Raw genomic sequence first — 14,173 nt, forward strand, 5'->3', positions numbered from 1 at the left:
TTACATGAAGATATTACACAACTACGATGAACCACCAAACGTTAGTAAAACAAAATTTAAGAAGGGCAGATTCCATTTTCCTAATGGATACTCTGACTAAACTCACAGGTTTTCCTTTAATTAAACCAGTTTAAGTCGGTTTGCTGGTCTTAGCAAATACATACAAGCCCTACCAGACTGGTTTTAGATGGGTTTACAGCAATTTTAAATGGGTCAGAATGGGAAATTAGATTGACAAACAGCTGAGCACCATCTTAGCCAACTAAAACCAGATATAACCATCCTAAACCAGCAAACTAGAGACATTTGTTGCAATTAAACTTGCTTTGACATTAACCTACAAATGTAAATCTTGTCTCAAAAATAATAATAAAACATAAACATCAACAAACCAGTCCACGCTGGTCTTAGCAGGTATGCCGGCCCTTAAATGCTGGTTTTAGAGTTGTCTAGATCAGTTTTCAGTGAGTCTGATCTAGGCCAGGCTTAGAAACAAGCTAGACCATCTTAAACCAGCAAACCAGAGTCATTTGTTGCAAGTTTTTACAAAGCATTGCCTTGTCTGCCTGGCCTGAGATAAAAATACATAAACAAAAAATCAGTAAACCAGTCTAAGCTGGTTTGCATGGTCTCACAGCCTTGCACAGTGAAAAATGTACAAAATCCTCTAAAACCCAGCAAATCAGTAGGCTAGTTTAGTTTGAACGAGCAGGGATGTAGTTGTATGTCTCAGTATAGCCTATTATATTATGTTAATGTAAACATTTTAGGCTAGCTATTGCTGTGCTATATGGCTTTAATTCAAATGAATAGACAAAACAATGTGCTGGAGAAATATAAAAAAACTGCCATTTTCAGACAGATTTTAGGCTACTTGTGATGCACTGGAGGGTTTTATTTCGGCATTTACATGAATTTAAACCTTGCACTTACACCCTTTCATCTTACCGTTAATTTGAATACATTTCACTTCAAAAACACATTTGTGGAGAGAGGAATTTTATAGGCTATTAGTAATACCAACACCTCAAAGCCTTCACAGCTCAATGATGAATGTTTAACACGGCAGAACCTGTGAGAAGAAAGCAGAAAGTGCATCTTTCACTCCGCCGCCTCTCCCCCAGCAGCAGCATTACCGTTGAGTCCCGCCTCACTCCGCGTCTGTTAGTAAAAGTGGGCGGAAGTGTCGGCCCTTTATTTCAAAAACGGAGTGATGTCAAACAACAGCGGCAGACTCTCTGACAAAGTCAGCTGTCTTCTAACCAGCTCATTCATCGCCTATAAACCGGTCGGAGAAGATAACTCGAAGCCCGCGACGTAGCCTAACCATTCTGCAGGTAGTGGATACAGTGTTTCATTTTAAATTATCTATTATGACGTCGTCCATCATCGGTTGAATCGTCACACAGCACCTCCGTGCGCGGCGCGAGGAATGACAACGACAGAACATTCGTAGATAGATATTCACGCCTGCTGTTCGACATGCGTGAACGCAGACCGAAAACCTAGTTAAGCTTCTGTCTACGCGTGTCAGTTTGAAATACCGGACTAGTGTCAGTTAACAAGTTTTGATAACCCTCACGCCAGCGTTCTTTGATGTGCACATCAAAGAAGATTCGTTTTTGACGTTCCATATTCAAAATGGGCGGGAAGCTTGCATAAAACTTACAACACATCATTGTAAACCCAACTGGATGCATAATAGAAATTTCCTCGCGGAATAACTGTCTTCTCCCTCCATTTGTCTGTTTCAGAGGTCGTTCGGAGGCTTGAAATGACAACATCCTCGAATGCCATGAACGCATCGCAGTTCTCCAGCCCGTTGCACCTGCATGTAGTTAATATCAGAGGACTCGTGAAAGGAAAGTTTGGCTCTCAAATACGAGCATTTTTCATGTGACTACTACAGATCTTTTTGAATGTAAGATCATATCTGAACCAAGACCACGGGAGAGCTTCGTGTCATTCATGGACACGGGGAGGAACTTCGCGCATTGATCAGCCATAAAAGAGGATGTTTGTTTGTTGCTGTTGTTTTTTCCCCATATAATTCTTGATTGTGCATATATTTTATAAGAGATGGCATGGCATCCCTGTTTTCTCCGCTGGTTCCGATGGCTTCGGTAGGACGATATTAATGTGGGTGGACCTTGGCGCATCTCCAACGGATATTTTTTAGGGGGGCTGGAGGATCGGGCTATTTACTACAGCTTTGTAGTACTTTTTACATCCAAACCAGCGGACATCTAAACCAGGTTTTTTACGCTAGCACCAGAGATATTCTACCTCCTTTGTCAGGATATAATGGCCGAGGACACAGCTATAGATAGGCTGAGCTCTGCAGCTGCGATTGGCGATCTTAAAGAAATTGAGCAGACACTGCAAAGCAACGTGAACGTTAATGAGAAGAACAAGTACGGCAGGACACCATTACAGGTTAGACTCATCTCCACGAACGACTTTCATATCTATACACGATGTTTATAATACATGCATCAGCCTCAGGAAAACATTCTGTCCCTTTCTTTCTTGCAGTCACTAGCAGTGGCCTGGTTGATTTACTTCTAACCTAAACCTGTGTTTTTTATATAAAGTTTACCTGCGAAGCAACAAGTACAAGCACCTGTTGATCTGACAAATGATCTATATTTATTTTAATATGCCAATAAATTAGCGTCACTCGTTTTCTGATACATAAAGAATTTATTGTGTAAACTGAGAAGTGTTTTATTACACCACAGTCACTAGTGTCACACACATTAATGAACAGTTGTTAGCAGCCTTTTACACTTAAATTAGGATAATTCAGATATCATTGTATTTGTTTCTATACTTTTTATACAACGTAAGTGTAACAACAAAGTTAAAATGTATTTTTAATGATCATGGAGTTTCTGTTTTCATAGGCAAAAAGGCCCGAAGTGGTTGTAGATGCTTATGTTTATTATTTCCTTTTAAGGCGTAGGATAAATTCTACAAATCAATCAAATTAATTAATTAAAATCGTGCACACGTTGAGAGGCTATTTTTACCTTTTTTAATTAATTCAGTTATACATAAAATGTTTTGCTTATCAGAAGGCCGTCTGGACTTACACCAAGCACAATACAGCTGTTTAATTTCGGGTCAGTATTACATATTCTGATAATTGCTCATGTTCTCGTGTCATATTCACACAATATGTTATCTTGGCTTCAGAATGAGTGATAATTTGAACACTGGGTAATCCCCATCCTCGATGTTTAAAGCCTTATGCCAATTTCTGCCTAAGCATATGTGGCACATATTTATAGGTAGCTTACATGACACGTAAAATATTCGTGAATTTTTGTTTTAACAACATTACGATTTTAAATTAAAAATATATATATAAGAGTGAATAAGGAAAAATTTATGTTTTAGGTACTGTGGCTGGTCACTGCTTTTTAGGTTTTGACCGTTTTATCACCTTTTACCTTCACTGGGTCATTTTAAATGCCTTTGAAATGTGACAAAGGAATTTATAAAAATAAGTATTCCATGTGGTCTCTTAATTAATATCAAGATTAAGTTTTTTTTTTAAATGCACGCATAATAATTTACCGAGAATGAGTTGTGTAAAATGTAGCCTCACCCATATTAAACAATTCGTGTAATGTAGGCTACTGGTGTACAACTTCCTTGTAACATTTTCCTAATCACAATTCATAATATAGGGTATTTTCTTCTGTATGTCTATAGGTCTATACCATCACTTTATAACCTATCATCAGCGAGTAACAATTTACCAGGTCGTTATGTGCCTAAAACTGATTTTACCATGATTTAATTTTTTTAGATGTCACAGGTTTTGAAGTCGTGGTTATTTTTTTCTAAATTCTTTCGATTTACATGATAGTTACATAATAATTAAGTATCTTCTAATAGGCTAGTAATAACAATAATAATTGGACAATATAAGATAGTGAGAGAGAGTGTGTGTGTGTGTGTGTGTGTGTGTGTGTGTGTGTGTGTGTGTGTGTGTGTATATATATGTGTATATGTATATATATAAATATATAGGCCTATCCCTTATCAGGGGTGTCAAACTCAGTTCCTGGAAGGATGCAGCCATGCAGAGTTAGGTCCAACCCTGCTCCACCACACAAACCATTTAGTTTTCAAATAAGCCTGAAGGGCGTGATTAACTGGATCGGGTGTGTTTAATTAGGGTTGGAGCTAAACTCTGCAGGGCTGTGGACCTCCAGGAATGGAGTTTGACACCCCTGCCTTAGATACATTCCCCTTTATTATCCTTTACCTTGATAAGAAACGAATAATACACTCATGATGCTTAATTGAAATGCACACTTTCATCAAAAAGTGATTCATGTAATTGATTATTATAACAATATTTTGAAGCACCTTAACAATCTATCTGGGTTGTATCTCAGGTGATGAAACTTGGCTGTCCGTGCATAGCGGAGGCGCTGCTTCGAGCGGGCGCCGATCCAAACGCGCGTGACCCCATCCTAAGACTGACCATCAGTCACGATGCCGCGCGAGACGGATATCTGGATACTCTACGGGTGCTCGCGCAGAACGGAGCTGATGTCAATCTCCCTGACAACGACGGCAACCTGCCTCTGCATCTGGCGGCGCGTGAGGGACACCTGGCTGTTGTGCAGTATCTCGTATCTGACTGCAGCACGCCGCCTTTTGTGCCTAACGCAAAAGGCTACACGCCTCGTGACCTGGCGTTTATGCACAAAAAACACAAAACTGTTGAGTGGCTGGAGAACATTGCGCCTTCACAATCCAGCTAGAGATTATGACTATGGGCCTGTGTGTTTTGTTGTGTAACAGAGGTAGCAGACAAACGCTGAGTGAGCGAGTTATTGCATTGCAAACATTTCAGCCAACTACCTCTCATTGCATTGTAAAATATTGGGCTCAGGGGCGTGTCTGTTTGTGAAGAACAATTAACCTTTCAGTTGACTTTGCATGTTATTCACATTGCCCCCAATTTCAACTGGCTAAGTGGATTTCATTTTATATATATATATATATATATATATATATATATATATATATATATATATATATAATTATTATTATTATTATATAGGATATTATTTTTATGAGATATTTTTCAGGTCATCTAAGTCTCCATTTTAGATTTGTATTGATAATTTTAATTTCTTTCACTAACTTCCAGGCCAAGCCTGTCCTATATGTCATGTTTTATAACAAGAAAAAACAAGATAACCTAAATTAATTGATGTGGTTAAAGAAACCAATCTCCGTTTTTATTAAAGTATTGCACTATAATGGTCAAAATCCACTTAACCCCTGACTGCTCTGTTTTTGTTGTGTTTATAGTTTTATTAAATTTAACTTGCACTTTTGCTTGTAATTAATGCTTTTAACTGTTTTACTGTGAAAGCTTGTGTTTTGGCTTATTGAAAATATTAAAACCTTGCAAAGGAACCAAAGACAGCTGTTAAACGGTTTCGTGACGTTGTGTGTTTAACTTTGGCCTCGTGTCACTGAAATACGGGTAGGCCCAGAAAACATTTATGAAACTGTATTAATAAAAACATGAAATATAATTGGTTGAACATTGATAACTGTTTGACGTTGTCGAATGTTTAAAACAAAAATAAAACGCTGTGAGTTTCGCGGTGGCAGTTGTATATTTTTAGTGTAGTTTCACAGAGCACAAGTTGTCTGCCGTTCCCTCTGTAAACAGAAAAAGCCTTACAGTTGACAATAATCAGATTTAGCTTTCATTGTAGTGAAAAGGCGAAACTAAATTAAAATAATCTGATTTCCTTTGTCCTTAAATTCATTTGACGAGAATTAACTACATTTCTCTCATCTTTAAAATATTGCAGTGGTCAGTTGCACATTGTGTTTCTGTCCGGATTTAAGTTTCTTAAATAAAAGTCATTATTTGTTTTAATAAAATAAAAATATATAATTTTAACTGGTTGTGTAACTGATTAGAGACTGTAATAAAAGTGCCATTAAAAATAGTTGTGTTACTTATATATCTTTTCAGAATTCTAATGAAAAAGCTCATATCAAAATATTAATATTCAACAAATAATGTTGTATAAGTAACAAACAAGAATAAATAATTTGACCTTCATGACAAGGCACCTCTTATTCAGGTAGAACTGAGTATAAGACTAATCCTAATTATTTTAGACTCAAACATTCATGATGTTTAATAAAAAATGCTTTATGCTAAATGCTTTACATCGATAACTAAAAGTTATGTACACTCACATTAAGATCCAAGGACTGTATTTTGGTACTGCTATAAGATACATTTTATTGTCATTAGCCTAAATCATACACGTTTTCTCTCCTAAATGTATCAAACAAAGAATCCAGAGATCACATATCTAGGAACTCGATACACGTGCTTTTAACTAGGTTATCAAATTATCCTTTTCATAATCTCGAACATCCTTATTTGTTATTGACCCACAGCAACAGCAACAGAAACGCATGCACAATGAAATCCAAATATGCGTAATGTTGGGCACATTATATCTGTGCGTTCTCTTGCAGTAAACTAAAACAAACATTTTGACGTGTGGTGTGTAGCATTCATTCATTTCAAAACCAGACAACAAATAGAAGTGGGTGGACACGTTTCAATCGCGCATTCGTATAAGAAAATGTGCCATATTTTCTTGGATAAGCTGTGCGCTTTTATTTTCAAGTTGGTGCGTCGTGGATGCACGGATTGTTGTTATTACGTTTGCAGAATACAAAAGAAAAGACGATGCATGATAAAATGGTGACTCCCGAATGGTTTTCATGGTCGAGCAGCAGCAGAAATCCGTTAGATCGGTGGGAGGAAACCAAAACAGTACATTGCGCAGTGCCAAGATTTTCAAATTTAGGCGCTTTCGGTGTAAAAACGCTTTTGATTCTCTCCAACCCTACCCTGCAAGAGAAGACGACACTTGTAGTGTTCAAAACGCAGTTTTTTTGTTTATGGAGATGCCATGCAGAATCATCTTCTTCCTGGTTGCGCGGCTGCGTAAAATCTTTTAGAAACGCACGATGCTTGCTCAAGCTTTATGCTCCAAATCTAATGAATTACATTTATGACAATTATACAGCTATCGGCATGGGTTTATATCGACAGTCAACGAGAAAAAGGTAAATAAAGCCACGTCTAAATGTGCAAATGTTCTAGACAGGTTTGGGCATGTCTATAGTTTATCATTCATGTATAGTTAAAATGTAAAAAAAGAAGCTTTTCGTGTTTATTTGGAGAACTTTGCGTAGGTTAGTAAAAACAGTAACTTATAATCAATATATAATATGTCGGATGTATAACATTATAATGTGAAATCGAAAGTTAGAGATCACTATGATAAAATATAGATTTTACTGAAGTTTTCATTGTTGTCAAAGCTGAAAAATATTAAATGATGACCCTGCGTCCTCAGTCATGTCGATACAGACTATATTGTATAAGCATATGCTCTCTATATAGGCATATATATATGTGCATACACCAAAATGGTAACCTAAAAAAAAATGGTGGCATGCATTTATACCAGCAAAACTCAATCTTATGGGTTAAATCAGGTAGAAATTGCTCTTTATTGTAACAACTGCAGGTAATCTCTTTTTATAGTGTGGCCAAAATGCTATTTTGTGTTAAACTGTGGTGTTTTGTTCACTGATTGTAGAATATATGGGTGTAGAGGTCTCCATATCTGACCTTTCAGAGAGTTTGATCGAGCTGACAGTTAACAGTTATAAGAGAACAGATGCTTAAGGAGTCAGTCTTATGTGGGGTTTTACAATGGACTCAATAGTATATCTCAATATACTTGAGAACATTTTAAGAGGGGCCTTTTTGTTATTTTAAAAGTAGAAAAAAATAACTTTAAAAGGGTTTATTCTGACTACATGAATGTTGGAGTGAACAGTTCCTTTTTTCTCATTCAAATGATGCTATTTTAAACACATAACTGGGCACATAGAAAAACATACAGGACAATACAATTTATAATTTATAAAAAATAAATATACACATTATTTTTATTAACAATATTTATTTGTTTATTTATATTATTTTATTATTTAGTCGCCCTGTTACAAGATCAGAACAATTTGAACCAAATGAAGACATGAGGGAGCATCATGTGGCAGACCTTTCATCTGCATTTCACAAACTGTTTACAGAGGCCTGTGTCTGATTTTTTTTTCCCAGTGTCTGATGTTTAATTGCTCAACTGTGATATTTTGTTTTGTCCCAGTGAGGTCACTGAGTGTCATAGTCTTTCATCTTAGAAAAACACTTGTTTTTTTTACTTGTATTTTTTACCGATATATTTATGTGCATATCTATTTATGTCATGTTTTACATCAATGTAATATAATAGTTTAAGTGTGTGCATATGATAATTACCTTTTTTTTTTACTTTTTTATTTAATATATATGCAAAAATATACTGTAAAAAGTTGCATGCAATTATTACATTAAAAAGCTGTTTCTGCCTTATCTAACAATTAAACGGTAGTTTTGTTGAAATAAATTGATAAATATAGGATGGCTCAGTGATGTAAAATTGTATTTTTGACAAAACAAGTTATTTTAGATGTCATAATTTTTTTTCAGTGTAGTAAAATAAATAAACGTCTGACCTATCTTGCTTTATATTTGAAAGTTAAAGCAGAATGCCTAATAAAACACCCACTGCATTACAGCCAAAGTGTCATTGATTTTGTGGCCAATATAACAAGTTTGCTGCTTTGTAATTTATGAGTGTTACTTGTGTGCTTCGCTTGTGTGAGCAGCTGCCAGGTGGAGTGCCACTTGAAAACTTAGTTTTTCCCACAGAAGGGGTGATACAATATGTCCAAAAGCCCGTGTTGGTGAGCAATAGGGCAGTCAACAGGGCCACTTTTATCAGACTTTTGTGAAGAACTGCTGTGCATTTTGCTTTTCATTTTCATGAGAAGGTCATATGTGGTCGCAGTGACTGACAGCAAAGAACTCAATTCAAGTGCAGCTTCCTTCCACTTTGTGCTGGCACTGGAGGTTGTGACACAAATACACAAATGATATAGATAGATAAAAAGAGACAGTGGGGAAAGTATTTATTTGATCCCCTGCTGATTTTGTAAGTTTGTCCACTTACACTTACACAAAGATGAAGGGTCTGTTATTTTTATGGTAGGTTTATTTTAACGGATAGAGAATTATTATGAAATAAGTATTTGATCCCCTACCAACCAGCAATAATTCTGGCTTCCACTGGTTATGTGCCCATGTGGAACACAGATTAGTCCTGTCACTTTAAGAAGTTACTCCTAATCTCAGTTTGTTAGGTGTATAAGACACCTGTCCACACTATCTGTATCTTCCATTTTAACTTCTCCCACCACCATGGGCAAGACCAAAGAGCTGTCAAAGTATGTCAGGGACAAGATTGTAGATCTGCACAAGGCTGAAATAGGCTACAAGAACATCAGCAAGAAGCTTGGTGAGAAGGAGACAACTGTTGGTGTGATTATTCGGAAATGGCGGAAATTCTAAACAACCATCAATCAGCCTAGGTTATTATGAACTCTGTGCAAGATCTTGTCTCATGGGTAAGGATGATCGCGAGAAAGGTGAGGGATCAGCCCTGAACTACACGGGAGAAGCTTGTTAATGATCTTAAGGCAGTTGGGACCACAGTCAACAAGCAAAACATTGGTAACACACTACACTTGCCCACAAGGTCCCACTGCTCAAGAAGGCACATGTACAGGGCAGGCCTGTTTAAAGTTTGCCAATGAACATCTAAATGATTCAGAGAAATCTTGGGAGAAAGTGCTGTGGTCAGATGAAACTAAAATTTAGCTTTTTAGTATTAATTCAATTCGCCATGTTTGGAGGGAGAGAAATGCTAAATATGACCCCAAGAACACCTACAGTCAAGCACAGAGGTGGAAACATTGTGCTTTGGGGCTGTTTTTCTGCTATGGGTACAGAATCATTTCACTGCATTGAGGAGCAAATGGACAGAACCTCCTTCCCTCAGCCAGAACAATGCAGATGGGTCATGGAGGAGTCTTCCATCATGACAATGACCCGAAACATACCGCCAAGGCAACAAAGGAGTGACTCAAGAAGAAGCACATTAAGGTTGTGGAGTGGCTTAGCCAGTCTCCAGACCTCAATCCTATAGAAAACTTCAAGTTTATCTAAATTACAGCCATTAAACCTTAAGGATTAGATAGGATCTGTAAAGAGAAGTGGATCAAAATTCCTCCTGAGATGTGTGCAAACCTGGTGACCAACTACTTGCCGATAAGGGTTTCTGCATCAAGTACTAAGTCATGGTTTGCTTGCAGATCAAATACTTCTTTCACTAACTGAAATGCAAATCAATTTCTAACCTTGATACAATCTGTTTTTCTGGATATTTTTGGTTGGTATTTTGTGTCTTTATGTTAAAATAAACCCACCATAGACCTTTCATTTTTTTTGTAAGTGGGCAAACTTACAAAATCAGCAGGGGAAAGATAGATAGATAGATAGATAGATAGATAGATAGATAGATAGATAGATAGATAGATAGATAGATAGATAGATAGATAGATAGATAGATAGATAGATAGATAGATAGATAGATAGATAGATAGATAGATAGATGGATAGAAGATACTGGCAAAAGTATTTTTTAACAAAGTTACTGAAAATGGAGCTGCCTGCTCAGCTGTGTCAATGGGCTTAACTGTGCACCTGGTCACATATAAAATATTTCAAAATGCACCTTTGTACTACATGATCAGGAATCGTTACACCTAAACCTTATTTGTTAAAAGTGCACCTAATGAGGTTTTGCGTTACTGGCAGTTTGCATGGTGTCTATGCAAAGTACATTGCTGTACAGCAGATATTAAACAAATTTGTATTTGCACATATAATGTGGTGTGTATGTAAATACATATAGAGGAGGAAACACTGTTAATGGTGTAAATATCAGTAATTTGAATGCTTTTTGAAAGCATTTGTGTATATTTTGAGATAAATGGATATATTGATTTCCAAAAATAATCATATTGAAAAAGTTATTTTATTTTACTAGCTTATATTTAAAAAAAAATTGTTTTAAATTTGTATACATTGTTGCAAAAAAGCCAATTAATGCAAAAACAGAGTATTTCATTTTTAATATTTATATTTAAATGTAATGTTTATTTTTTAAATAAAAAAATATGCTACTTAAAGCAATGTCATTTCCAAGAAGAATCCCTATGTGACAAATTATACTACATGCAGTAATGTGAGTTATTGTGTTAATGAACCGTATCTTTTTTTCCTTGGAAACAATTGTGGAGCAAGTGTGTGTTCAGCTGCTTGAAACCAAGACTTTAAGGTATTTACTAGTATAGAAAGTGAAAATAAACCTACATAACCCCATTCTTCTCTTTATGCATTTGTATGGTGCAGGAATTATCACATACATCACTAACAGATTAATGGGACTGCACTGAAATATAATACACAAAAAGAAAACAAGCTCTCATTTGTGATTAACAGCACGATAACAAAATAGCTATTTTTAGATTGTCTTTCTATTAATGGTCACCCCAAATCAAGTTTTTAAATCTAAGTGCAAATGGCCGGATGGCCTACAACAAAAGTGACTCAGCAGTTCGTGTGCTTAACAGCAAAAGCGCCCTCTAGCGACGCACAAGTGCTACTGCGGAGTCAACAGTTACGGACAAGTTCTGAAGATGAGGAGGTTTTCAACGCCACGCAACGCCTTACGTACTGACGTCATTTCACAAAGAATGAGTTAAAAAACATATTTTTTGAAAGCGAGAAGGTTAACGATTTGACTTCATATTACTGAATTTAAAATTATTCATGATGGTACAGTGGCAAAATAAGTATGCCAACCCTTTGTGAAAATATCTGGATTTTTTGCATTGCTAATTCAGACAATTAGTGCTAGGTGTATTTAATATAAATGTAACAAGTACAATTGTTTGCTTGTTGTCAGTTTAGTCAGACTTTGTTGGTCTATAATTGCGAATGTTAAAAGACCACATTTTTGAAATAATAAATGGAGAAATCCAGGTTTTTTTAAAGGGTTCAAAAATCTATTCTTGCTAATTTAAGTAGGCTAATGCTTTGTGTGTCAGGGGCGTTCCTTCCGGCTCCAAGGAGGCAAGGAAGACTGTGTCGAACAATTGTGTGACAAAATAATATTCGATATTACAATTATAAATCACAAATATAACTAAATATGGCATTAAAGGTATAAAAAGTCACTCGTTTTTATAAAGAAACACTGTACCTGCAGGTAAAGTTATAGCGGAGGCTGGCCTCCCTTCAGTCCATAGACTTTCAACAGAGACCACAAAGTGTGCCCTATCATTCCTGGATGGAGGGAAAGCCCTATAATTTGATATGATCGGTTATGATTGAAATGTAATTGGTTCATTCGATAAATCCTCTTCTTGTTTTCGTGCAACCTCTGGGCATGATTGAAGAAAATTATGGCCACTAATTAAAAAGCAAGTAAACAGCTCTCCTGGTTAGATACCCCTATGTTGTGTCACGTCAGTTTAAAACTTGAAATGGTCTGGAAATGGAAAACGTAATGACTGCAAATTTCTTAGTGAGCATTCAACGTGATGAAATTAAAGATAGCTACATCTTAATTTCTGTGCCAGTGTTTACAGTGTTTATGACAATGACCTGAAACAAGTTTATAGACTATTAAAAAGAACAGCTGACCATCAGTTCACAAATAAAAATTAATTTTATGTGTTAACTAACATGAACAGACAATTCACATGTATTACATTTACATTTATTAATTTAGCAGATGCTTTTATCCAAAGCAGCTTACAAATGAGGACAATGGAAGCAATCAAAAACAACAAAAGAGCAATGATATATAAGTGCTATATATGTATTACAGTGTTAAAATTAATATTAACAATAAATGCTGTAGAATTAGGCTATTGTTTATTCTTAGTTTGTGTTAACTAAAGTAGTTAACTAATGTTAACTAATGAAATATTATTTTAAATTATTTCGAAAATGTTGTTCAAATTGTTACTGCCTTTAGTTATTATTTTGAAATAAATATAAAAATGCATAAAAACACTATGAAATAATTAGTATTAAAATATTCAATAAAATAACACATAATATTACTAAAATATAATTATATTTGTTCTATTTTTATGTAATATTTATTTAACCAGGAAAATGTGACAACATGAAGTGTAACAGGGACATATAGGCCTATGTGTGTTTGTGTGTGTGTGTGTGTGTAACTGCCTCCTCATTTTTAAAACACCACTGCATGCCACTGGTGTGTGTGTGTGTGTGTGTGTGTGTGACATTTCACTAAATATTTGACTGTCATTTAATAATCTGCTTATTATATAATGTATGTTTAAATGAAATTCTCAATGAAAATTACTTCATGTGTTAAAGACAACTTTTTTGATATTCAAACAATACAGTATACAAAACAGTATACACACAGACAACTTCATAGCATAAATTGTATTTATTATTTGACTGTGGTACATAGAATATGCATAATTTTATATATACATGCATGTTTATGTGTGTATATATATATATATATATATATATAGATATAGATATATGTAAATATATATATATATATATATATATATATATATATATATATATATATATATACAGACAGACATAATATATCCAATGCCCTGTGTCACTGGACATATATTTTCAGATAAATGGATTTATTTGTTTCCAGATATAATTGAGAAAAAATTATTTTATTTAACTTCAGTTCTTCAGTTGTTTACATGTAGCTACTATATGTAATGCTAACAGACATATTGTGGAAGTATTTTTAATATTTAATATTTAAATCCAATATACATTTCCAATAAAATATATTCTCTTCAAATCAATGTCGAAGTCATCAATGACAGGACAAAAGTGTGACAAATTACCCCACATATAGTAGTGTGAGTAATGTGTTAATGAACTGCATTTTGACCCTTGGAAACAAATGTGGGACAAGAAGTCTTTAAGGTATGTACTAGTACAGAAAGTGAAAATAAACCTTACTTTAAGTAATGCTTAAGTGTGTGCATGTATATGTAAAGTTTCACTACATTTCTGACTATCATTTAATAAACCGATTATCATATAATGCATGTTTCT

The 14,173-nt window shown here is 35.1% G+C and overlaps 1 protein-coding gene across 1 annotated transcript; it reads left to right on the plus strand.

Annotated features, from left to right (window-relative positions):
* Positions 1–1,136: 1,136 nt before the first annotated feature.
* cdkn2c (cyclin-dependent kinase inhibitor 2C (p18, inhibits CDK4)) lies at positions 1,137–5,018 on the plus strand. The gene is made up of 3 exons (XM_026269235.1): positions 1,137–1,337; positions 1,755–2,436; positions 4,413–5,018. The coding sequence occupies exons 2-3, from the start codon at positions 2,305–2,307 to the stop codon at positions 4,782–4,784; spliced, it is 504 nt and encodes a 167-aa protein (XP_026125020.1). The 5' UTR covers positions 1,137–1,337; positions 1,755–2,304; the 3' UTR covers positions 4,785–5,018.
* Positions 5,019–14,173: the final 9,155 nt, after the last annotated feature.

Source organism: Carassius auratus, chromosome 8 (genome assembly GCF_003368295.1).
Source record: "Carassius auratus strain Wakin chromosome 8, ASM336829v1, whole genome shotgun sequence".
Lineage (NCBI taxonomy): Eukaryota > Metazoa > Chordata > Actinopteri > Cypriniformes > Cyprinidae > Carassius > Carassius auratus.

Excerpts from the sequence above, each read along its gene's own strand:
- cdkn2c (XM_026269235.1), top strand. The coding sequence starts at position 2,305 with ATGGCCGAGGACACAGCTATAGATAGGCTGAGCTCTGCAGCTGCGATT. Across the intron at positions 2,437-4,412 it reads ACGGCAGGACACCATTACAG|GTGATGAAACTTGGCTGTCC; the intron begins GTTAGACTCATC and ends GTTGTATCTCAG.